At 38.0% G+C, this 26,568-nt stretch overlaps 5 protein-coding genes across 7 annotated transcripts; 3 read left to right on the plus strand and 2 right to left on the minus strand.

Annotated features, from left to right (window-relative positions):
• Positions 1 to 155: 155 nt before the first annotated feature.
• On the minus strand, positions 156 to 15,445 carry LOC143448670 (putative methyltransferase-like protein 24). Of its 3 annotated transcripts, none has more exons than XM_076948497.1 (8): positions 15,297 to 15,408; positions 3,750 to 3,839; positions 3,524 to 3,559; positions 2,926 to 3,014; positions 1,918 to 2,116; positions 1,643 to 1,756; positions 1,170 to 1,261; positions 156 to 947 (listed from the first exon to the last, which is right to left on the minus strand). In XM_076948497.1, exons 1-8 carry the CDS (start codon positions 15,391 to 15,393, stop codon positions 612 to 614), a joined length of 1,053 nt encoding a protein of 350 aa, XP_076804612.1. In that variant the 5' UTR covers positions 15,394 to 15,408; the 3' UTR covers positions 156 to 611. The 3 variants fall into 3 exon arrangements, with proteins under 3 accessions (XP_076804612.1, XP_076804611.1, XP_076804610.1); XM_076948496.1 differs by lacking the exon at positions 15,297 to 15,408 and adding an exon at positions 4,107 to 4,254; XM_076948495.1 differs by lacking the exons at positions 156 to 947; positions 1,170 to 1,261; positions 1,643 to 1,756; ... (2 more) ...; positions 3,524 to 3,559; positions 3,750 to 3,839 and adding exons at positions 11,728 to 12,319; positions 12,542 to 12,633; positions 13,015 to 13,128; ... (2 more) ...; positions 14,789 to 14,824; positions 15,015 to 15,104 and having other exon boundaries at positions 15,297 to 15,445.
• On the minus strand, positions 7,465 to 9,903 carry LOC143448671 (uncharacterized). Its single transcript, XM_076948498.1, has 4 exons — positions 8,698 to 9,903; positions 8,231 to 8,323; positions 7,984 to 8,108; positions 7,465 to 7,869 (listed from the first exon to the last, which is right to left on the minus strand). The coding sequence occupies exons 1-4, from the start codon at positions 8,865 to 8,867 to the stop codon at positions 7,670 to 7,672; spliced, it is 588 nt and encodes a 195-aa protein (XP_076804613.1). The 5' UTR covers positions 8,868 to 9,903; the 3' UTR covers positions 7,465 to 7,669.
• On the plus strand, positions 10,569 to 11,549 carry LOC143448672 (solute carrier family 23 member 1-like). The gene is made up of 4 exons (XM_076948499.1): positions 10,569 to 10,685; positions 10,806 to 10,987; positions 11,070 to 11,187; positions 11,277 to 11,549. Exons 1-4 carry the CDS (start codon positions 10,642 to 10,644, stop codon positions 11,326 to 11,328), a joined length of 396 nt encoding a protein of 131 aa, XP_076804614.1. The 5' UTR covers positions 10,569 to 10,641; the 3' UTR covers positions 11,329 to 11,549.
• A 3,972-nt stretch (positions 15,446 to 19,417) lies between the features above and the next one.
• On the plus strand, positions 19,418 to 20,554 carry LOC143449865 (uncharacterized). Its single transcript, XM_076950191.1, has one exon. The coding sequence runs from the start codon at positions 19,418 to 19,420 to the stop codon at positions 20,552 to 20,554; it is 1,137 nt and encodes a 378-aa protein (XP_076806306.1).
• Positions 20,555 to 22,010: 1,456 nt separating this feature from the next.
• LOC143450242 (protein ecdysoneless homolog) lies at positions 22,011 to 25,495 on the plus strand. The gene has a single exon (XM_076950702.1). The coding sequence runs from the start codon at positions 23,204 to 23,206 to the stop codon at positions 25,031 to 25,033; it is 1,830 nt and encodes a 609-aa protein (XP_076806817.1). The 5' UTR covers positions 22,011 to 23,203; the 3' UTR covers positions 25,034 to 25,495.
• Positions 25,496 to 26,568: the final 1,073 nt, after the last annotated feature.

Raw genomic sequence — 26,568 nt, forward strand, 5'->3', positions numbered from 1 at the left:
TCGCTATGTTATAGCTGTCGATCGTTTGTTTCTTATATTGGCCTATTCCTGAAGTAGCCTGTTTTGTAGTAATACGTTAACTGCCTAACTGGGATTAAACTGACTGTATTTATTCAGTGAAGTAACATATGAAGCGTGTTACGTGCAACTAGTCATTTATATAAACTTTTGCTTTTTATTGCTGTTACCATTTTAAGCTGCATTCAAGTTAAAGCATCGCGGACGCTTTAACATAATTTTATAACGGATGATCTCGATTAGACTACATGAGTGAATGCGTCTCCTGATTTTCCATCGCAAGTAATGGGCCTGAAATACGATCACATAATGCGGAAATTACGGATCAGATTGCCGGTTGTTAGTCATATATCATTTCTTTGTTGCACTATACTGCGGTTCAAAGTTTTCTACAATCGAATTGGAATTTAAAAAAAAACATTGAAGCACAGATATTACGCAGGACATAGTTAGTACCAACACAAGCAAGTATCAAGCTACTCCAAATAAGATGTCAAAACTCACTATAAACTTAACATGCCGTGCATCAGGCCATTGAGCGTACAGCATGGCTCTGACCACAGACGTTTGGATGTAATTTGTATTTTTTCACGTCATGGTTTTCTATCGAACAGTACCTCTTGACACGTGCCACTGACGTCGAAGTTCACAAACGACGTTTCCCAGAGGATAACTTTCTTGTAGTTAACGATGTGTTGCCTGTTCATCGTTTGTTTGTAATTTGGATCAACAAGAACTTTTGCGGCCCTGACATTGTCCGTTGTGTTGAAGAGTCTCCACCCACCGTCGTTTAGCGTACGCATCTGTCTGTAGAGAAGCCGGCAGCGATTTAAGTTCTCGCTATTCGTTAGCGGGCCAGCCATGTGAATCTCCATTGAGTACTGACGGACACATTTATACAGTCCAGTCTCAATTAGTTGCTGCATTACCTGAAAATGACAACTAAGAACTTAATTCCTTGGTGCAATTAAAATTATAAATTGAATACAGTCAAAACACAATACAGTAATAATAGTCGTTCAGTCAAGATTCTTTAACAGGTTTATGTAATGTTTGGGGTCTATACCAAAACCGAATTAATAGCCTATACCACACCAGGCAATCAAACGATTAAATGCACAAGCAGGCGTACAGTAGCCGCAGTTACTCACAATGTCCTCAAACCCGGTGTTTCCTTTATCGGTGTCCACCTTGAGAAAATCTAAATGTCGTCCTTGGTGACCAAGTTCGCGGAGAATAGTCTCTGAGGAAGGTAAAGTATGCAAACGAGTTTACATATATCAGTCATTTGTACCTGGTTGAGTATCGTTTAAATCTTTATTTTTAACCAAAAACAGATAGGGCGTACAATCAACATGTTCAGGCGAGACCTCTCTAAATACCGTTAGATACGTAATAGAATCCTGAGCATCAAATTACCAAGCTAACAAGCGTTATAAAGAAGATTGGAATGACTGAGAGCATTAAGAAGATTGGACTAAGTGTAATAAAACGAAATGTGAGTTGTTTGTGTGACTGAGAACGCAAGTACAGACACGGGCGCTAATGGGGATGAACGTTTCTCTAATGTCCTTCAACCAAGTTCTCTTTATGAGCAAAGATGTAAAATATAACGAAAGCTTACTCAGCGTCCTCATTCTCCACCCGTTAAAACCGTGGTCGTCATCTTCGTTGGAAATTCCCACCTTGTGGAAGATAACCCCTGATTCACGGACCGAGTTATCAGCGAGTTCTGTGGCTGAAATCAACAAGGAATTGGTGTTTAAACACGACCGACACGACGCATTGAGTGAGATAAAGTGTGGGAACGTTATCGCGTAAAACGATTTCTTTCGCTAACACGTTGTCGAGACATGACATATTTAATGTGCTTCTGCCAAATCCAAACAGGCTACTTACATGGGTCAAATGAGTGCACTTCGCAGCCGAGTTTTGCCATTTCGTCGTCGAAGGTGAAGTCGTTTGCAACTCCAAAAGAATAGACCAAACACTTGCCCCGGTCTGTGCGGTCTGGCCAGAAAGGCTTCTCAACGCATAGATCATAGGCCCCGTCGCCATTTTCCCTTCCACCAAGGTATTTGCTGTCGGTGCAGTGATACTGAAAAGATTACATGTAACGGAAGATGTACAACATGAGCACAACAAGGCAATTACGTAGAAGCGAGTGTGTCTTGGAACTCTACTATCCCGTTTTACCGAAAGGTACAGAGAACCGCAGTCATGTTATTATCCTTCGTGTAGTAGCTTGATCTTTGACTACTATAGCCACCAATTTATTACGTTTATATCGGTGTTTTGTGTTTCTTGGCCCACTTCAAGAAGTTTATATTTCGGCTGTCACTTCAATTAAACGCCAAAGGCTAAGGAAAACTTTTTGCATAGCAATCTTATTAGAAACTCTTAACCACTTATATTTAACAAAAGACCGTGTAACAAATAATTGCTGTGAAATAGCCGCTTTTTTGCTTTTCGCGTGACAGCGTACTACGTCAACTGTCCGCTATGGTCTTGTATACAGAACAATCCGTTTCGTAAACAAAAAACTCGGAGCTTACAAAGGTTGCTAAAATAAGCATCGGACTTTTTTGAGCTTAAGATTGAGTCACCGCTGTATTTCAAAGCAGCTTCAACTATAAGCGGAACAATGAATAATCGTTAACTCAACATTTGAACATTTGAACATTTTTAATATGAATTTAATGAAGCTCTTACCTCAGCAGCGACACAAGCTTTCAAAGCTTTTCTATTTAACCAATAAGACAAGCTTTGAAGTGCTCCTCATTTGCTAAACTGGGATATGGTAACCAGTAATCATGTATGTGAAGAAGTATAATTATTCAAGTAATGCAAAGTTCCTTTTACGACGAATAACCCCCTAAAGTTTGGTCATCAATTATAGAAAATCACCTGTCGCTGGTAGACGTAATTCCAGATCCGTTCCAGTTCCTCTTCCGGAGGCGCTTCTCCAGCAGGTTTTAGTTCTCTATTTGCCAAAGCTGCAAAAAAATTTATTTCATTACAATTCAATGAAAAATTTATGAGCACTGTAAGCCCTCGGGGGGGTGACAAGCCGTCTATTTCAGCGTAAGGAAGTTCCTTTTCACACTGTTATCAAGCTAACCAGCGTCGAAAGCGATGTACAATAGGCTTTCATGTTAGTGTTTAAATTGTATACTTTAAATTAAATTGAAACGGAAGACTAACGGTCTTATGTCGTTTTTTGTACACATTATTGGATGGAGCAAAACAGATTGAATAGAATATACTTGTGTTTCTTGCATAAAAACAGACTAAAGCATTGACTACCAAGAGAACTTGTTTTACATTTTGCACCTATACAGTAGTATACATAACCAAATATGTATACACATTTGTGGCTATTAACAAGCTTGCTGAGAATTTTCCCAAACCGAGAACACTAATTACTGTATATAAATCGAGCCAAGCTTGAAAAGCTTGTTGGTCAATGTGAGCGATTTTACTTGCAGTAAATACAAACACTTACGTTCCAGAATGGCGGGTTTTTCTTTCAGAAATGACCCTGAAAGCAAAACATCGGACGTTATCGTAACATACTGCTGAAACTGAAGTCCATTTAAACTAAAGACTTTATTATAAACCATCGCTGGTTCTTAACATGCAACGTCACTAGTGAGCTCTTTACTGGTCCTACCATACTACAATAGAATGTACGTAGTCAGGTGGGAAAAAACTATTACAAAACTATTTACCATCCGACGTTATTTGTCCATCACTTTTCGGCGCTTTTAGTCTTAGCAACATGTCTTCAGATTGATAGTTGGCTGTGCTAAACAGAGCATCTGTGGTACAAAATAATATTCTGCTTTATGCAATAATAGTTAGATATTAGTTAGACTATTTCTTAGTTAGACTATTAACTATTAGACTATTAACTATTAGACTATTAACTATTAAACTATTTCTATGATTCACTTTTATCAGTTGAAAAAATGTTGTAGCCGTCGACATCAACACGACTGTATAGTGTGCTCTTATTTCAACGCTAAAGTTTAAGTTATCTGCTGCAAAAAACTTTTACTGAAGAGAAGTAAAAAATAACAACTTACTCAAATCTGTGACGTACACCAAATTCCACGTCGCATAGATAATAGCCAACAATACACATAAAAGCAGCGCAATGGTTTTAATATTAAGCTTCATCATTCTTAAAAACTATTCTGCGAAATTTTTAAAAACGGTTACTGAAGAGACATTCAAAGGCCGAATCCGGCTGGCTATCGATTTGAACCCTACGTACACCAGTGCGTAAGCGCTTGTGCAGGGTATGGCTACACTACTGATTACTACTCTCTTCGTTTTGGTCAGTTTTTTAAAATCTTAAATCTTTAAAAGCTTAAAAATCTAAACCAAACGGGTCCTGCAGTTGATGCATCATAGGATGGTAACTAATAAGCTTAGTATTGCGCTGCCATAAGGAGCGTCACACAGCCTGTTGTATAAGATAACTGCTGGTGGCAAAAAATTAAAACTTTGATAACGATTACGGGGTGAAGCGATTGGCAACTAAACGGACCCGACGGTCTCGTGCAGATGATTCTGACCCTAATAAAACATTTTCTTTTCGTCATTCTATGTTTCCGTAAAACCTAGCCGACCAATGGATAGAACACTATTTTCGGCTGTAACTTCAACTACTGTAAGCTAGCTGACTCTCTTGATTCGCAAAAATAGACAATATTTCCAGGCAATATTAGATGAGTGTGACTCTGCTATCCATCCTGCATTTTGTCATACCAAGCAAATAGCGGCCTTTAGCACTGGGTTTAAGTTCACTTTGAGAAAAATATCACACCTGATAAATCAAGCGGAAAAGTATTTCCACAGAAGAAGTTCTTTCACAAACGTTTGATGGGTCACGTAAAGGGATTGTTGTAACTCTTCTCTAACATGGTTTTCTGTGCTTCTCCGGATAATTTTCATAATATATCAACCCATAGATGATTCTAAAACAAAACTTGTTTGTTTTACTCACTATTCGTGAATCATTTTGCTGCAACGTTTGTACGGATTAGATCTACCCTTAATTTCGCTGTGTCCAATCCATGCAGTCTGTCATCGATTCGCAATTGTATGGGAACAATAGAATCAGTTTATAATTTAAAGTGTTTTACGCAAGACAATAGTCACAATTCTGCCAACCTCAACAACTCAAAAACTAGTTCAAGTTTGTGTCACTGGATGGGTTGACCAACATCTCAGTGTCCGTATGTTTTCAGAATTGCAAGCTGCCGTTGTAGAAACTTTAGATGAAATTTCGTCATGGTTAGACACCGAAATTTCGTCACGAATATTGCGGTTTTTATCAGAGATTAGACAGAGTGATTTTTGCGTTGCTTGCCTAGTTATGAAAATAGTTTTTGATTACAGAGTTGTGCTGTGTGAAATGTTACAAAGAAAGTCGATAAACCTTCTTGAAGCTGTTACCACAGCAGAATATATTGTCACTGAGATGAAATGTTTAAGGCAAAATGCTGAGTATAAATTTCATCGTTTGTATATTTTAGCACAAGATACAGCACAAAAGCACAATTGTATTTAGGAAACGCCTCAATGTGCTTCAAGGCAAATCTACAGATGCAGCATTGCTTTTGCCACCAATGAAAATTACTAAGAGTTTATACATAAAATTATACATATCGAATTGGAACATTTATCTTATTTTGGACAGTTTTATTGCTAATCTCGTGTCTTGATTCACTGCCCACAAGTCTACCATTGGTGGGTTGCAGTGTTTAAATCCGGCTGATCCAACCCTCGGGTCGTCCGTCACACAAATCGAAAGCATTGAAGTTTTGGGGAAATTTTATGAAAATGATTTAACGAAATCTTCGGAAGAATCAGTTCCTGAATAATAATTGTGGTACAGAAAACTTAGTCGTTTCAACGACACAGAAAGACCTGCTGATGTAGTTTACCACAAGAATGCAGCAGTGATGCTTTTCCAAATGTTTAGACATTATCTAAAAAGTTTTTAACTTCTTCGGTGGCAACGTGTACTACAGTGAACGGTCACTTTCTACATTACGTAAGCTAAAAATATTTTTACGTAGTACGAGGAGTGATACCCAAATAAACGGACTTGCTTTGTTGAACTTCTACAAAAATCGTGTTCCTTGTCCGGAAAAGAGTAATTAAATATTAATAGATTAATTGAAACATCGATTAGGCGATCAAGTATGAATTTGTAAAAAATTAACCTGGATTGTTTAAATTTATAAATTTTATGACGTGTACATGCTGTTCTGTGGTTTTCTCTTTGCATGGCCGTTCTATGTGGAAACAACATTTACCGAAATCTGTTATTATATGATGTTATGCAAACGCCCCCCCCCCCGCCCTCATGAAAAATGTCTGCCTACGTCACTGCACAGAAGAATTTATTTCACAAACGTTTCATGGGTTGCGTAAGGGGATTGTTGTCAGGATGGCTTAATTTTGCACATTGTCATCGCAATTATGATTTAAAAAAAACTTGTTTGTTTTACTAACTACTCATGATCCGGGCTCATATGTTATCACTAGGGCAACCAAAAGTCAATATGGTCAATTTTTTTTACCTGCTCAGAATGCTATGAAACAAGCACAAAACAATTTTCAGCTTTGTACGACGTGTGGTATAGAAGTTATTAGGTCAGATAAAGTCAAAATGTTACGTTAGGTCAAAATACGGTCAAATTGTTTCGTTAGGTCTTTTTTTTAGGTCAAAATCTATTAAACTTGTAATTTTGTAACCATTTTGTAATATTATTCTTCCGTTTTTCTCTTTTCTTGTACCGCAAACAATTCCAGTCCCGCAAATTTTACTTAGAACCAAAGACACAAAGAGAGGGAAGGCTTTTCAGCGCGTTTGGTGACGTCACGATGTGACGGCATTGCATTTGAAACTGCAAGTTTTCAATCTTAATACGCAGAAACGAAAAAAAAGTCAACACTAGAAAAGCATTTTGTCATTTTTAAATGCAGCTTTAGATTAGAAAGTTGCTGTAGACAGTGTAGAGACTATCAGTATACCGTTTTTCAAAATGAGGTCAAAATTTAAACGTTTTAGGTCAAAATAAGGTCAAAATATAAACTTTTTAGGTCAAAATAAGGTCAAAATGTAAACTTTTTAGGTCAAAATGAGGTCAAAATTTAAAATATTTAGGTCATAAAACTGGTTGCCCTAGTTATCACTAATACGAATGACGTCAAACACAAGTTAAAGGAAAGTGGTCGGACAGAAACCAAAATAGTGGTACAGTAGGCTACCATTGCTGATACCAACCAGGAAGGTTCTTTGGTCAACGACCTATTTACTGCAGTCTACAAATTATGTAGCATAGTATAGCATACGTTGTACATATATGTAGTGTGTTCTATAGACCTAAATAATTGACAAACTATACTTTCATTGATATAACTTAATTGATGAGATACTTGTATTTTGAAATTAAATTTTCATGTAAGTGCAGCGTGCAGACACAAGAAAACATACAGTCATTTTTTCAATTAAAAAACTTACTACCTTTTCAATGCATTTAAAAAAAACTAATGACTAAATAGGTACAAAAATTTAGCATGCAGTATTCAGTAAGTGCGTGTAATACAGTAAATATACAGTTGTCAATAGTTAGTAAGCTGCAATAACGCTCAGTGCCAGAAAAACCAGGATAAGAACAAACGACGGATAAAATGCAGCGGATCCGCAGCATAAGTCGATCTGAGAGGCGGTGCGGATAGTTTTCCTTTCCTCAAACTCGTCGGGAAGTTGAAAGTAGGTTTTGTTAAAGATCACCGCATCTTTAAACTCCTTTGGACAGTTTTGTTCGTCTGAAAACAATATTGTGAGAAAATAATTAACTTAGTTAAAAATGCAACAAGATATTTTGTGGCGTCATAGAATGTAGGAACCATGACAAAAACTACAATTGTTATACTGCTTACTGGTTCCTTCGGGCACCGTGATACAACGGAACGGTTGGTTTTTGTCATCGACCAAGATAAACGGAGTGTCGTATTCGTTTCCATTGACAACAAATCCGTTATCCAGCTCAGAGGAGCGAAAATATCTGGGTTTCACAACCGTTTGACGATTATGTAATAAAATACCATAACAAAAAATGTTCTGACGAAATATTGTACAGTTTTACTTGTTTACGGTTGTAATGAAGGATTTCTGTAATTACCGTACATGAAATGTATTGGAGGGCTAAATCTTCCGAAATGCATGAAACGTTTTGCTGCTAGCCCAATGATAGCGGCTTTGGCAACATTGTTGGTTGTTCTAAAACAGAATATACATAGGAGTAGGCTATGAAACTCATTTATAGCAATGAAATACTATTATTTAAAGTACGGACGTACATCGTATGGTATTGTGATAGTTTTTATTTTCGTACTGAGGAAAAGCCTTTGCACGATTTAAACCCGGCAATTTTTCTTCGGCGATGTCACCGAACTAGCCTTTGTGCAAGTTTCGGTTGTCACATAATTTTTCTTTGGTTGTTTAACTTATTATATTGTATTTTCCAAGTTTAGAAAAGTTCATCAGGTCTACAGAGATGTAAAAGTAAAAGTATTGCTCTCATGAGTTCTTTAGTTATTGATAATGTTTTTTAATAAGAACATAAAATTTGCAAAAGTCTCAGTTCTTGTTACATTTTTCCTTTGAATCCGCTTTTTGCTCCTCCTCTCCCTCTGCTTCCCCTTCCTCCGCCTCTTCCACCACCCCGACCGCCTCTGGCAGTAATTTCATCAATTTCCAAAGTCAGGATTAGGAAGAGTAGAATGACGAAGAAGCACCAACGACCTTTGAACCCTGATATCATTTTAATTACGTTGGTTCACAAATAAAGAAACTTGCAAGGTCAAACGCTGCGTTGAAAATTTTTCGTATTTTTAGCATGAAGACTGTTTTTAAAGCATTTTACAGAAACCATCCGCTTATAAGCATCCATTTAAGTTTGCTTTGCAGATAGTTATGCAAAATGTCATTAGAAATGTTAGATTTAAGTTTATCCCCATCGCTTTGATTATGAAAATCACAAAAGACCAAAGGATCACTTTTGTCTGACATCATAGACATCATGGAAACAGAAAAACCGTATTCTGCTCTACTGTATGCTAAGAAAAATTCACATCTGTAGCCTAATACAATTAATATTAGCTTTTTGACGTACAAAGGTGCTGTAATTGTAACAGAACATTTGCTATTGAAATGCGGAACTTTGCTGAATAAAAACGAATGAAAAACATCGGAATAAACACATAACCGTACACAAGAAATATACTAACAGCGCAAAAATAAGATTTATCAATTATCTTTACATTTTTGGATAAAATTGAGGATTTCGGCATTATTTTACTGCTGGATACAATTAAAAAAATGCCAAACTTGTTTTGTTAGCTTTGCTGTTACAGAGTTGGACTCTAGAGTTTGAATTAAAGTATAAAGGCCACTTCAAGTTTTATTTTCAGGCTATTTTCAGTTTTAAGGATAAAGAAACAGTAATTATGTCAACAATTGCTAAGCACTTATCACAAACGTTCGCATAAGTTCAGATGTAAGTTGCGCATATACTTAACCGAAAGTTTACAGTACTAAGAAAACCAAAATAAACAGCTTTGACGAACTTATCGCAATTTTAGAATCGCTTGAAGTGCCTAAATGTTTTTCTCCTGTTTCTGATGCTTATTCTGCCAGCTGTGTCTTAACGGCGGATAATATTGTTTTACGAAATACAAACTTATTTAGCCCGGTTAAAATAGAAAACTTTTAACTATGAAAATACAGAAAAACGATACTGAACGGTAAAGTAACGTCCTACCTACAATTATACCAGCAAACACACTGTGCTATCGTCTGTTAGCAGAGCCATGGTTACCTTATATAGACTTAAGCCGAATTTTGAAAGGCCTTTTGTTGTACACAAACAAATGATGCTATTATCCGCATTTCATATAAGATTGATCACTTCTTGCGGTTCCTTGGTTCGTGGTTTGGCACACAGTTGGACTCTATTGAAAACTTTTTATATGTGTGCTGATTTTTTTAACTATAGATTAATTATATTTAGCGCCTCATGTTACCTCTTGCGTAATTAAACCACAATAGGTTTGTTTGGATCGAAGCTAATATAGTAAAGTTTTATTTTTAGAATGCTTGCGATAGTATACCTGGAGAAGAGAAGGACATGATCCGGATTTCTGGGGTTTAATGCTGCTGGTTATGGAAAGTTATTTTGGAATCGCTTTAAAAGCGGATAAGGATCTGGATTATCCCAGACAGTTTCTTCAATGGCATGCCAGAAGAAACTGCGACGCTTTGCCAGTCTTCTTGTGAAATACTTAAAGTTTTTCTTTATATTTTTGCTTCTCAAATCTCGATGTTCCGGTTCGGCTGCGGTTCCGGTTCCGGTTCCGGTTCATGTTCCGGTCCGGCTCCGGTTCGATTTGCATTTTTCGTACATACAGGTCATTCAGACGGCCGGCGTCATAGCGATCGTTTTGAGCTTAACAGGAAAATTTGGAAGTGTTTTCGTAACTTTGCCTAATCCAGTTTTAGCCGGAGTATTCTTTGTGTTGTTTGGCGCGATTGCAGCAATGGGGCTTTCTGTTTTGCGCTTTGTTGATATGAAATCACAAAGGTAAGCGAACCAGGGCTCCTTACATACAGTTAAAACTTATTACTTGAAATTAATCAAATTTAATCAAGAAAATTCCAACAATCCACATTAAACAAATGAAACAACTTTTTTGAATTTCAGAAATATCTTCATCATCGGCTTCACCTTGTTTATGGGATTGACTGTGGCCAACTGGATGAAGCAAAATCCTGGAGCAATCCAGACAGGAGTGAAAGAGCTGGATGAAATCTTTTCGGTTCTCCTCAGCTCTGCGATGCTTGTGGGCGGAATACTAAGAATGTTGCTCGACAACACCTTGCCAGGTTACAAACTCATCGCTGTGCAAGAATGTGGCCATTTGTAGGCCATACGGTGAAGTAAGTGGATAAAAATTACTCCTCACAGGAACTGATGCTGAAAGAGGAATCAAGGCTTGGGTAAGAGAAAATAATCAATCAAACGCAAGTGTTTTACAGCAGGAGAAAGATTTTTATGATCTTCCTTTTCCTACAAACTGCGGCAGGTAGGCTACGTTCAATGAGTGGACACGGCGTCAGACTGCAATTTCTATTCAACCTCTTGGCGTGTAAATGAGCGTCCTCTTCTACGCAGGTTATTGAAGTGGCTGCCAATTCTTCCCAAAAGTCGTCATGAGGGCATTTAAGTTCTGCTTCATAATTTATTTAAAACACTGATTGGCTAATTCTGATAGCTCGCTATGTTATAGCTGTCGATCGTTTGTTTCTTATATTGGCCTATTCCTGAAGTAGCCTGTTTTGTAGTAATACGTTAACTGCCTAACTGGGATTAAACTGACTGTATTTATTCAGTGAAGTAACATATGAAGCGTGTTACGTGCAACTAGTCATTTATATAAACTTTTGCTTTTTATTGCTGTTACCATTTTAAGCTGCATTCAAGTTATCGCGGACGCTTTAACATAATTTTATAACGGATGATCTCGATTAGACTACATGAGTGAATGCGTCTCCTGATTTTCCATCGCAAGTAATGGGCCTGAAATACGATCACATAATGCGGAAATTACGGATCAGATTGCCGGTTGTTAGTCATATATCATTTCTTTGTTGCACTATACTGCGGTTCAAAGTTTTCTACAATCGAATTGGAATTTAAAAAAAAACATTGAAGCACAGATATTACGCAGGACATAGTTAGTACCAACACAAGCAAGTATCAAGCTACTCCAAATAAGATGTCAAAACTCACTATAAACTTAACATGCCGTGCATCAGGCCATTGAGCGTACAGCATGGCTCTGACCACAGACGTTTGGATGTAATTTGTATTTTTTCACGTCATGGTTTTCTATCGAACAGTACCTCTTGACACGTGCCACTGACGTCGAAGTTCACAAACGACGTTTCCCAGAGGATAACTTTCTTGTAGTTAACGATGTGTTGCCTGTTCATCGTTTGTTTGTAATTTGGATCAACAAGAACTTTTGCGGCCCTGACATTGTCCGTTGTGTTGAAGAGTCTCCACCCACCGTCGTTTAGCGTACGCATCTGTCTGTAGAGAAGCCGGCAGCGATTTAAGTTCTCGCTATTCGTTAGCGGGCCAGCCATGTGAATCTCCATTGAGTACTGACGGACACATTTATACAGTCCAGTCTCAATTAGTTGCTGCATTACCTGAAAATGACAACTAAGAACTTAATTCCTTGGTGCAATTAAAATTATAAATTGAATACAGTCAAAACACAATACAGTAATAATAGTCGTTCAGTCAAGATTCTTTAACAGGTTTATGTAATGTTTGGGGTCTATACCAAAACCGAATTAATAGCCTATACCACACCAGGCAATCAAACGATTAAATGCACAAGCAGGCGTACAGTAGCCGCAGTTACTCACAATGTCCTCAAACCCGGTGCTTCCTTTATCGGTGTCCACCTTGAGAAAATCTAAATGTCGTCCTTGGTGACCAAGTTCGCGGAGAATAGTCTCTGAGGAAGGTAAAGTATGCAAACGAGTTTACATATATCAGTCATTTGTACCTGGTTGAGTATCGTTTAAATCTTTATTTTTAACCAAAAACAGATAGGGCGTACAATCAACATGTTCAGGCGAGACCTCTCTAAATACCGTTAGATACGTAATAGAATCCTGAGCATCAAATTACCAAGCTAACAAGCGTTATAAAGAAGATTGGAATGACTGAGAGCATTAAGAAGATTGGACTAAGTGTAATAAAACGAAATGTGAGTTGTTTGTGTGACTGAGAACGCAAGTACAGACACGGGCGCTAATGGGGATGAACGTTTCTCTAATGTCCTTCAACCAAGTTCTCTTTATGAGCAAAGATGTAAAATATAACGAAAGCTTACTCAGCGTCCTCATTCTCCACCCGTTAAAACCGTGGTCGTCATCTTCGTTGGAAATTCCCACCTTGTGGAAGATAACCCCTGATTCACGGACCGAGTTATCAGCGAGTTCTGTGGCTGAAATCAACAAGGAATTGGTGTTTAAACACGACCGACACGACGCATTGAGTGAGATAAAGTGTGGGAACGTTATCGCGTAAAACGATTTCTTTCGCTAACACGTTGTCGAGACATGACATATTTAATGTGCTTCTGCCAAATCCAAACAGGCTACTTACATGGGTCAAATGAGTGCACTTCGCAGCCGAGTTTTGCCATTTCGTCGTCGAAGGTGAAGTCGTTTGCAACTCCAAAAGAATAGACCAAACACTTGCCCCGGTCTGTGCGGTCTGGCCAGAAAGGCTTCTCAACGCATAGATCATAGGCCCCGTCGCCATTTTCCCTTCCACCAAGGTATTTGCTGTCGGTGCAGTGATACTGAAAAGATTACATGTAACGGAAGATGTACAACATGAGCACAACAAGGCAATTACGTAGAAGCGAGTGTGTCTTGGAACTCTACCATCCCGTTTTACCGAAAGGTACAGAGAACCGCAGTCATGTTATTATCCTTCGTGTAGTAGCTTGATCTTTGACTACTATAGCCACCAATTTATTACGTTTATATCGGTGTTTTGTGTTTCTTGGCCCACTTCAAGAAGTTTATATTTCGGCTGTCACTTCAATTAAACGCCAGAGGCTAAGGAAAACTTTTTGCATAGCAATCTTATTAGAAACTCTTAACCACTTATATTTAACAAAAGACCGTGTAACAAATAATTGCTTACAAAGGTTGCTAAAATAAGCATCGGACTTTTTTGAGCTTAAGATTGAGTCACCGCTGTATTTCAAAGCAGCTTCAACTATAAGCGGAACAATGATTAATCATTAACTCAAAATTACAATATTTGAACATTTTTAATATGAATTTAATGAAGCTTTTACCTCAGCTGCGACTCAAGCTTTTAAAGCGTTTCTATTTAACCAATAAGACAAGCTATAAAGTGCTCCTCATTTACTAAACTGGGATATGGTAACCAGCAATCATGTATGTGAAGAAGTATAATTATTCAAGTAATGCAAAGTTCCTTTTACGACGAATAACCCCCTAAAGTTTGGTCATCAATTATAGAAAATCACCTGTCGCTGGTAGACGTAATTCCAGATCCGTTCCAGTTCCTCTTCCGGAGGCGCTTGTCCAGCAGGTTTTAGTTCTCTATTTGCCAAAGCTGCAAAGAAATTTGTTTCATTAAAAATTCAATGAAAAATTTATGAGCACTGTAAGCCCTCGGGGGGTGACAAGCCGTCTATTTCAGCGTAAGGCAGTTCCTTTTCACACTGTTATCAAGCTAACCAGGGTCACATGCGATGTACAATAGACTTTCATGTTAGTGTTTAAATTGTACACTGTAGATTAAATTGAAACGGAAGACTAACGGTCTTATGTCGTTTTTTGTACACATTATTGGATGGAGCAAAACAGATTGAATAGAATATACTTGTGCTTCTTGCATAAAAACAGACTAAAGCATTGACTACCAAGAGAACTTGTTTTACATTTTGCACCTATACAGTAGTATACATAACCAAATATGTATACACATTTGTGGCTATTAACAAGCTTGCTGAGAATTTTCCCAAACCGAGAACACTAATTACTGTATATAAATCGAGCCAAGCTTGAAAAGCTTGTTGGTCAATGTGAGCGATTTTACTTGCAGTAAATACAAACACTTACGTTCCAGAATGGCGGGTTTTTCTTTCAGAAATGACCCTGAAAGCAAAACATCGGACATTATCGTAACATACTGCTGAAACTGAAGTCCATTTAAACTAAAGACTTTATTATAAACCATCGCTGGTTCTTAACATGCATCGTCACTAGTGAGCTCTTTGCTGGTCCTACCATACTACAATAGAATGTACGTAGTCAGGTGGGAAAAAACTATTACAAAACTATTTACCATCTGACGTTATTTGTCCATCACTTTTCGGCGCTTTTAGTCTTAACAACATGTCTTCAGATTGATAGTTGGCTGTGCTTAACAGATCATCTGTGGTACAAAGTATTAATCTGCTTTATAATGCGATATAGTTCCACTCTTTATTAGATTCACTTTTATCAGTTGAAAAAATGTTGTAGTCGTCGACATCAACACGACTGTGTACTCTTATTTCAACGCTAAAGTTTAAGTTATCTGCTGCAAAAAACTTTTACTGAAAAGAAGTAAAAAATAACAACTTACTCAAATCTGTGACGTACACCAGGTTCCACGTCACATAGATAATAGCCAACAATACACATAAAAGCAGCGCAATGGTTTTAATATTAAGCTTCATCATTCTTAAAAACTATTCTGCGAAAATTTTAAAAACGGTTACTGAAGAGACATTCAAAGGCCGAATCCGGCTGGCTATCGATTTGAACCCTACGTACACCAGTGCGTAAGCGCTTGTGCAGGGTATGGCTACAGTGCTACATTACTGGTTACTACTCTCTTCGTTTTGGTTAGTTTTTTTTCGTCACGGTTGAGCGACAACGCGGATAAGCCAGATCGATCTTTTGTTCTCGCTATCAACGAATCTTGATGAATGCAAAGACTGTTTGCCGAGTATAATACAAATTTGTTCTGTGTAGAACTAATTTTGCCGTTGCATTAATTTAATGTTTGAAGAAATACATCTCAAGCCCTGGACTAGTAGGCCTACCATGCTCCGTAAACAAAATATTCTAAGACCAGTTTTTGAAGACTGCGCATAATGAAACGATGCCCATTTAGGCGAAAAAAGCGTATTCTGAATCATTAATTTGCTGTAATTCTCTCTAACGTTACAGATAAACGCATATGATTCCGTAATGGTAGCAGGCGGTTTTACGATTTGAAGTCGTATCTCGCCATCTTTCAAGCCCTGTGCTTAGTGGCGCTGAGACGATGCTTGACGTGATGCCAGCACTGAACACACCAACTGGTACACACACTGGCTATGGGCGTTGCGTTGTAATGTAGATGGTTTCATCGGTCCTAAACCTACTGTAGAATATACGTTTTAGAATTTTCGACGTTACAAATGGCCGTCCTTGCTGGACGTATGTTTTTGGCATAAATTTCCGTTGGTCATTGCACGATATTTTCAGTACACTCACTACACGAGCTTCCCAAAATTAACACAGGACATACGGCAGGCACTCATGAAAAATTCAGTAACTTTACACTGACAGTTCTGGATTTTAATGTAAAATCAGCTTAACTTTATTATAGAAAAAATAGGCTAGTCTAGTACTCTAGTGTATACTAGCAGTAGCACGTAACCTCTGCTACAAAGCAGGGGTTCTGCAAATACCCAATTACTTATGTCGTTACGTCACAAAACGCAGAATCCAATTATCTTTAGGACATATAATAAATACGCTACGCGGTTCTTTTCCTAGCGATTGGTTCCGCTATTGTGAAGAATTAATTTTTTTCGAAACACGTTGGCTTTGTCATTAAAGAAAATGTTTTACTAATTAACATCTTTTTGTGGTGTACATTGCAACTGATTACGTATCAACGTGCGTTGGGCACCGCGTTAAAACAAAATACCGTAATTACCGAATGTTGCAGCTTCATTTTGTGATGTACAGTAGGTATTTGAAAACGGATCTTATATCCAAGTCACTTACTAGCATTGGGTTAAAATTTAAATCAATATATGCTGTTTAATTAACGCATATTCATATAGTTGCGAGATTTTTAAAAACAGTGAAAACGACATAATTAAATATGTATTTAAATATTCAACTGGTATCTTGAAGGGACTGTATTAGTGTATTGCCCAATACATGGGAATTTTAATTCAGGTATTACTCACAAGCTAATGACGAACCGCAACACCAAAGTCACATTTAAGTATTAGCTTGAAAAAATAAGTCAATAATCCACGACTATGGGAGCCATGAGTTTATACAAAGTTACGAACAACATTCGCCAAAGTAAAGCCTGTACTGTACAGCTGACTGTAGGAAGTATACACCACTATCAACATTCCATATGTGCAGTATGGCTATCTATTTTTAACAATGAATAACAATGTAAGTACGATACTGTAATTTACACTGCGACAATTCTTAGGGCCAGTGATGTTCATTATTTTTTTGATATGGCATACAATACTGTAAAGCAAATGTATTTTCGTAACACTGTAGCCTAGCTACTTTCCTGGCGCTCAACCCTTGCATTGATTCAAGCTGTATTCTACTGTTTAATTCTATTCTACTATTCAAACTGTAGCCTACTGTGATAAATAGTTTTCAGCTGTAACTCGTCTCATGCGCAAAGTTGTTGTGTTGCTGGTTGAAAAGTTAAAGAGCTGCTTCAAAATGTAACGAAAACATAGTAACTAGATTCGGGGCAACTACTTTAGAAAGAAGAAAGTAAAAAAAAATACTGCATTGCTGGACTTTCCACTTGGTATGACTGTCTGTGATATTACATCGATGCAAAAGCAAGTCATGCGTATCATAACAATTACAATAACGCAAAGAACTCGAAAACGAACACATTGTATAGTCGTTACCCGCAGGGCCTACAACTACCGGCTCCCACCGGGATTTATTTCTCGGTGGTCCAGCACGCCACACACATACTCATACGAAGTTACGGTAACCTTTTTAAAATAAGTTAAGAAATGTGTTGCCAAAAGTAGAAATTGGGCAAACTTTTCAAAACGGCACAACTGGAATATTTTCACAGCTCACAGTATAATAACCACTGCCTAATCAACTAACGAATTGCAGTGCTTCTCACTACTCAACACCTCACCTCACAATACTACAAGGTCGTTCTCAACCGTGGAAAAATTTTGTGCGCCCCAAGTATTGGTGCGTAACTAATTAAGGCGCAAAGCCGACGGAATGGCATGGATGCGTGTCGAGCAACGAAAAGAAAATAGTGGCCACAGCAAAGAAATGGAACTTAGAGCACACAAGGAAGCGAATATAAAAATGATAACTGAATAAAACTGCACGGTATTAGCCTAAGTAAACAAATAGAAAAAATAAAATAATTATACATAACAGCAAACTCAAGACGGACAAACTGTAATGTTTAATAACATCGTAATTCATACCTAACTAAAATCTACATTTTAATTTAAATCTAACTTCAACTAAATCCTGAATACCTGAAGTTAGCTTTTTCGCATACCGACTCAACCGTTTCCCTAAATGTCAATCATTAACAGAGGACCGCGTGACCTACATACTGTGAAATAGTCACTTCTAAAAACATTTTGGTCGACTTAGCAGCAAAGCATAGAAATCGAACTTCTTCATATGTAGAAATCGGTTGCCCTGCTTATCATGCGCCTTAACAGAGTGAAGTAGTTTTAGGCATCTCACAAGATATAGATGAGTAACTATGGCAATATGGTGTAACGTTATGAACTGTCATTTTTAATTCGTGTTTATAAAATTTTCATGGCCCACCCAAAGCAAAAAGTTTCTCCATAACTGCTATCTTCACAAAAAAAAACTAAAAGAAAGAAACAAGTGGAAAACGAAATACATAGCAAAGTATTTGTGATGTACGGCGCATATTATACCACACAGAGATGGAAAATAATATATACTTCCTGGTTTGGAAAATCTGCTTTGAGAGGCGTTGCATTGTACGCCGACGACTTCCTGTCTTCGAACATCCGCCTAGTCAATCATTGGGTGGTCGGACGATTCAACCCACGGACGATTCAACCCCGGACAATTCAACCCACGGACGATTCAACCCACGGACGATTCAACCCGCGGACGATTCAACCCGCGGACCATTCAACCCACGGACGATTCAACCCGCGGACGATTCAACCCACGGACCTTTCAACCCACGGAAGATTCAACCCACGGACGATTCAACCCACGGACGATTCAACCCAGGACGATTCAACCCCGGACGATTCAACCCACGGACCTTTCAACCCACGGACGATTCAACCCAGGACGATTCAACCCTGGACTATTCAACCCGCGGACGATTCAACCCACGGACGATTCAACCTCGGACGATTCAACCCAATACGCAAAGTTATTGCTTCCCTAGGTCAAAACGTTAAACTTTTTAGGTCAAAATAAGGTCAAAATTTTGAAGGTGCAAGGGATCATGGAATACTCCACAACTGAGAGAGGAGGCACTGTTCTGCTCTATAAAGGGCATGATATTTACAAAAACGGGTGAAACCAGACGGTGTAATTTATTGGAGATGCCGACAATACTTTAAAAATAAATGTCCATCCACTTTGGTTACCTCCTACGATGACATTGTAAAAGAACCTAGAACCCACTGCCACGTCGGAGATTGTATTCAGGTCACTGCTAACGCCACTGTAGCCAAAATGCGCGATAGGGCTTATAGTTGTACAGAAACAACAAGGAATATTTTAGGAGTGCATCTTGTAAACGTCGACGAAAATGTACTTGCAAGGATGCCTAAACGTTCGACTACTTTAGAAAGAAATATTAGAAGAAGACGCCAAAATGGTACTGCAGCACATCCTGTACCAGGAGAGATTAACTTTCAAATTCTACCAGAGTACCTAGAGATAGTGCTATATGATTCGGGGGAAGGAGACAGGCAACGGATCATTGCCTTGGGCTGCGTGGAAATTCTTCATTACCTGAACCAAGGTCTCTTTCTCGCAGACGGAACTTTTGACGTCGTTCCTGGCATCTTCTTCCAGCTGTACACCATTCACTGCAAGGTTGGACACAGTTATCCACCTATGATTTACTTTCTCTTGCCCAATAAGTCTCAAGAAACGTATACAAAGATGTTGCAAGCCCCCAGAATTATACGTCCAATGGCACAGCTCGATAAAATTCTTTTGGATTTTGAAATCGCTGCTATAAATGCATTTAGGTCTGAATATCCTTCAGCAACCATTTCCGGTTGCTATTTTCATTTGGCTCAGTCCGTTTTAAGAAAAGTAAACGAACTCGGTCTGAAAACCAGGTATGAAACCGACAGCATCTTCCAAATGTTAGTGAAGTCGCTGTCTGCATTATCTTTTGTTGCAGTCGCTGACCTGGAGAGTATTTTTGAACAACTTGCCAGCACATTTCCAGACGAGGTAGCCTGCAACGATTTTTTAGTTTATTTTGAAAGCAGTTATATCCGTGGTTCAAGAACCGGACGCCATCAACGACAGGCTAGATTTCCCCCTTCGTTGTGGAATCATTACGACGACGCGATACTTTGCGAGCCCAAAACAACAAATTCCACAGAAGGGTTTCACAATGCCCTCAAATCACTATTTCTGTGTTCTCATCCGAACATTTGGTCATTTCTGGACGGTATAAAACGCGATATCGCGATACAACGGCTCGGTGCTCAAAACGCAGCAGTTGTTAATTTGGACCAACCACGAAGCAAATACACGCACCTGGCTCACAGACTTTCGGCAAAGGTTTCCAATTATGCAAATGAGCCAGATAAATTGATGTATCTGCGTGCAATCGCTCATATAGGCTAACAACATCGAGCGCAACAAACAATTAGACATTCGAAGATTGTATTAGAATGACTGGAACAATCAAGTTCAACAACTAAAACCCATACATTCCATGACAAAGTGTAACAACCTTACAGGTTAAGATACCATATATCCACTTTTCATTACATGTTTGTCCTACAGGCGATGTATACAAATCCTACAAAACTTTCTGTGGAAAGTTATAGGCTACGTGCTGTCTGACTATTTTCTGAATCTAAACATGCCTTTTTTAGAGCAATGTCCAGTTGGTTGTTCTTGTACCCTCCTGTTGAAATATTTTTTACTACTATAAAGGAAGTCAGATGTGTGGGAGAACGAAAACTTCGCTTCGACCACTGTTTTCTGTTACGATGGCATATGTCTGCGCATATGCCTTGCAAAACACGACAGCCTTCTGTGTTTTTCTCATTTTCTGTTTCCGTAGTATGTTTTGCAAGACATATGCGCAGCCGAATTGGTTGGCATTACAACATGCCTTACTATGATAACTAGCAATTATAATAAGCCATACATTGCAAGCTTGTCGATTTGTGTTCATTCTTAGATTAGAGGTCATTGTTATTTGTTACACACAAAATTATTGGTTTTCTTTCGTTTGACTTGATTTTGAGATCTTTTGTTCCTTTTAGTTATTGGCTTGACTTCCGTTGTTGTAATAAACTGCAAACAAACACTGTTTTCAGGTTTGCAATAATAACAACTTTATTATTTGCAGAACATTACAAAGATATTACCTAGTTGCCTTTCTGAAATCCTTTTAACCTGGGATGGAAAAATTATAAAAAAATTTTGAAATGAAAATAAAATAAAATAAAAGTAAATGAAAAATACGAATAAAACGTTTGGAACAATCGCTTTAACCAAAACGTATGTAAGGTAAAATGCATGGACTTATATTAAATCACAAACAGCGGTCAAATGCGGTCACTTATTGTACCAAAACGACAATTGAAGCAAAGGTTACTAAGTAAGGAATACTGAGCTCACTGTTTTCACCTTAAAAAACCGAACATCCGTTGACTGAAGTCGGAATATCACCACCGTGCGAGAAGAAGTAACAAAATAATTTTTGAGTTATTTGAAACAAATAATCCATGAGGTTTTGGGTTAAAAATCAACTCTAGCTCTTCAGGTTTTAGAAATTAACTTCTTGCCACTTCATTGATGTAATATCAAAAATGGTTCATTGACACAAAACAAATGAATATGTATCGTAGGCTCCTATGCCAGCACCTTGTAGTCTTTGTAATATTTACTTTAAAATAATACCATAATAAAAAAATTTCTAAATCATACAGAAACAATTAATAGCCAGCATAGGCCTACACTGTTTACACTACTCAAAAAATTAAGGTTGTGTCCTTAAAACGGGGCTTCCCCAAAATTTCGTATCTGTCACGTTTATATTTTTTATTCTCATTCAAAGCCTGCTGGTAAAAGTCCTAGCCTAGAGTACAGGTCAGTTTTAAAAGTTTAGTTAAAAGATTCTGATACCTTACCACTGTTTTGTTGGCTATTTTACTGCATTAAACGTTTTGAGGAAAAAGCATGTTCTCGCGTCGAAAACTTCCGTACTTTCCAGTCGGGACATAATACGCACTAACAAATCATAGGCCTATTCAACAAATGAGAAAAAAAATCAGCACAACTCTGAAGGATAAGAATATGCAAGACATTAACATAACTACAGTGGTCGTAATAAAGCGTTGGAATGTCAGTACGGCACCAGCCCTGTTTATGTTATGGTGTGCATTTTATAGTTATGTGAAACAATGTATCTTTGTAGCCTAAACACTTCATCCAATTGTTTAATATGTACAAATTGGTAGTGGTATGATATGATGTCGGATTATTTATCCTCCGATTAAGGAAAGTTTTTGGTTTATGACGATTCTGATGATAACAATTCATACTCGGCATTGTATTTTTTTACTGCTCGAGCCTCAGTTACTGAACTTGGTTGTGTTGTTTTTTACTAAAGATGAATCTTTTATTTGTTGATTTTGTTAGTTTTATAGCCTTTCCCCTTATTTGGAACCAGGATCACTAGAGCAGAACAATTCTCATTAATGGTTTGCCCAAGAGCATTAATGAGAACAGGTCTTTGCCAAGTATTGAACCTAGGCCTATCACCTGACCAAACCTTTTATGTAGGCCTAGCAATGCGGTTTACGATAAATTATGTATAATCTGTAGATGTATAGATATTTTTATATGTGTGTGTTGTTTCATTATCATTTTCCGGAAATTACACAATTTTTTTGAAATACGGCACACTAAAGTTTAGTTAAGACTGGAAAGCAACTTGGGGCACTTTTTGACAAGAAGCCGTGCACGCAATGGCTAAGATTTTGTGCTTCCATTTACATTTTTTGTTTAGTTAGTATTAAATTTTTTTTCATATAGCCAAACTTTTCCTGTTTGCTAATGAGTGTATGTTGATGAGTCTCAAGCAATTAACCACCACACTTTTTACCAATTCATGAATTTTGTGAACTTTACTCTGAAGCCTATAAATTGCCCATTATTTAGTTGAAAATTTGTTTGTTTTGAATGGCTGCGTTTATTTTTTAGAATGTAATTAATGTGTAAGAATAACAACATATTACAACTAAAACTGTGTCGTCCATGATGGAGGAGTTATCAAAGAAGCAATTGCCTGATGACGTCGTTCAATACTTCATATACGTCAACCCATCAAATGATGATAATGCAGCGCTGGAGGAAAAACTCATCCAATATTTAAACCGATGTCGAGCATTTGTTTTATCAGAAACACAAGGTCATATTTGGCAGGACCAGGGCTTTAACTTGAAATTGGTACGAGATGACAAGCTCTCTTATTTGTTTGGATCAACCAATTATGGCGACTCTATTGATGATGAATGGTTTGTTGTCCATATTCTTTTTAAAATGACAGAGGCATTTCCAGGTCTTATCGCTAGCGTTGTGGATAATGATGGACAATTCCTCCTCATTGAAGCAGCAGATTATCTCCCAAAATGGTTGACACCTGACACGACCGACAACCGCATATTTATTTCAAGTGATGGATTGCATGTTCTTTTACAACCTCAGACGCCGGGGCATGTTTCATTTCTGCCTGTAGCAAAGCCATCAATAAGACAAGCCTTGAATGCTGTCAGCAATTTTCCATCTGTTACAAAAGCGCCACAAGAAATAACATCGTGCATTTGGAAACGTATCGAATGTTTTCCACAAAAAGCTATCTCTTCCATTCAATATGTCAATGTATTTGTACCACGTAATATTGTTTACTTCCTAGATCAGTTCCCCAATTTTATATCGCAGTGCGTGAAAGCATTTTATTTGAGAGATCCAATCGATTTGAGGGGCTGTCGACAGTTTAAGTATTTTCCCCCTCAGGACAGAGTTTGGACGCAACTTCCGATGACCCGTTTTCATTACGCTCAATTGATGCAACAAACTTTTATTCCTGACAAACGAAGCGGGTACAAATTGGACATAAACCTAATGCCCAGTGAAAGAAAAGGACATGAGTTGGGAATGAAAATTGCTCACGGTTTTGAGATAATTTGCTTCAATGCGAGCAGAAGTACAAAAATCTCGTCTAACTCTGATGACAAAGAACACAGTGGACAATTCAAAAAGTTTGTCGATAATCTTGCAATGAGTGGGTATTTTCGAGGAGAAATAGAAGGCTCAAAACTTTACCAAAACTTGTACTTGAATGCTCTTAATTATTACAACGAGCATCTGGGAAATGAAGACCGAGGTGGTGGTGGACAGGCCTTAACATTTCTTGACGGCTTGAAGAAACTAGACGACTGTCCTCATCTTTGCAATCTAGAAATATATGACAAGGAAACTGATGCTCCAAGAGATAGCAAGGATCAGTGGATGTATTTGAATGACAAAGAAATGGAAACAATGGTGTCGGACATGAACAAAGGATTTGCCAATTTACATAAAAACCGGGATAGCACTAAGTTCCTTAAAGCAACGGAAAGACTTCATACCTTTGTAGAAGAGTTTTCAGAATATGACGGCGTCGATTGTGATGACAAATCTACTTTGGCAGCTTTCGACCCAGACAAGATGTTGCAGAGTCTGGAAACTCTTCTAGCCATAAATGACAATGCCAGTGATACTTCGGATGACTTCATGAGCAGCGAAGAAGAGCTAGAAGATGACGAAAAGCCCAAGCTCTCGACCTACATGGATTATATGGATGAAGAACTCGCAAGTACTGTTGTTGGTGAAAGTTTTGTCAAGGAAAAAGACGAGATGCCAGAGCAAGACTCAGCAAAATCTTCTAATGCCTTCAATGTCAGGAAATCTGATCGTGGAAAGCTCACTGACATAGACGCAAATTTGGTTGAAAATTTTATCCTGGGTCAGAGCGCTGAAAGTGGCCACTATGGACCGATCAGTAACATATTAAATACAGCAGGAGCGCGGTTGCATGATGAATAATTTTTACGCTTCAGCAAAACTTCTACTGATCTAAACTGATGTGCACTTGTTTTTTCTTCTTTGTAACTGCCACTTGTAATTTTGTAACTGCCACTTACTGCAAAATTGTTAATATCTTTGGTGAAATCATATGAACATTTTTGAAGCAAGAGTTTGTTGTGGTTGATTTCATTTTCCCCAATTCGCTTTTGAAATATGCTAAAAAGAGCTGTACATATTTTACTGAGCTGAGTAACAGCACTAGGTAGGTATTTGTAAAGCCTAGAATAAGGTCATGTCTATGTACACTAAATCAATGATGCAATTGTAATTTTTCGGTTTACACCAACTTATGGACTTCTAAACATTTCGCAAGTGATTACTGATTTTAGTTGTACATTATTGCCTTCACTTGTGTGTGATCCACGCAATGACACAGAATTAATCGTGAGAGACAATAAAAAGTTTCAAAGCTTACCACAACCTCGTATAGAGATGTTACCAGTGGTGGGACTCAACCGGTTCGTGCGAACCGGTGCTTGAAATTTTAAGGACTTTCGCGAACCGGTTGTTAACAAGCGTATGTATAGGTCTACATATATCGGCCCGGGAGCAATATGGCATACTGCTAGTGAGAGAACCGGATGTATTTGATTCCCACCACTGAATGTAGGCTAGGGTTTGTTTGTGCTCTGAACAATTAATCAAGTTTTAGATATGGTAAACGCAGTTATGTTGTATGCTTTAGTAATATAAATAACAGGATAAGATTATACAGAGGCTTTTTGCAAAATACATTCCTTGCATAAAGTACTGTACAGATACAATAACTTCGACAGGCTAACGATTTCGGATATGTCACGCTTTAACGTTCTTGGTCTATTTCTACTTCGACTAAAGTTCGGTATCCTTGGACTGAGGAAAATCTTTGCACGAGCTAAACCCGGTGAATTATTCTTCATCGCTCGAGCCCCGGTTACCGGGTTAGCCTTTGTGCTAGTTCTGATTGTCACACAAGTTTTATTTTGTTTTTTTGATTTTGTCATTGAATTCCACGAATTTATAATTGTCCACCAAGTTCACTGAAGACGAGCGTTCATGACTTGCCCAAGAGTATTACAACGGTGTGGCGCCACTGGGTATTGAACACGGAACCTGAATCGCATTTATTGCGAGTCCAGAGCTCGAACCACTACGGAGCGGACAAGTAACGTTGTTTTGGTCGTGGCTTAATAAACAGTCTTTCCTTAACAACGTTTTTTTAATTAGATGCTAAAACTCAGCCCTTAAATTCGGGGTTGAATAAACTTGATTCCAAAATTAAAATCGATCTCATTGAGAAAGAAACACTTTCAGAAATACGTGTAGCGGCAAATAAAGCATTATTTTCTCGGCGCTGGTTGGCACTAAACAGCTACTTTATGATAAGAGTTACGGAGTTCCGTGCATTTGATCTCTTTCTTTTTTATCTATGTTGGTGTGATCTTGACAGGAAAAGTCTTTACTCTGAATAAACTCCATTTAAATTTAGTTTTTATTTAACATTGCGAAGGTAA

The sequence above is a fragment of the Clavelina lepadiformis genome, chromosome 3, assembly GCF_947623445.1.
Source record: "Clavelina lepadiformis chromosome 3, kaClaLepa1.1, whole genome shotgun sequence".
Lineage (NCBI taxonomy): Eukaryota > Metazoa > Chordata > Ascidiacea > Aplousobranchia > Clavelinidae > Clavelina > Clavelina lepadiformis.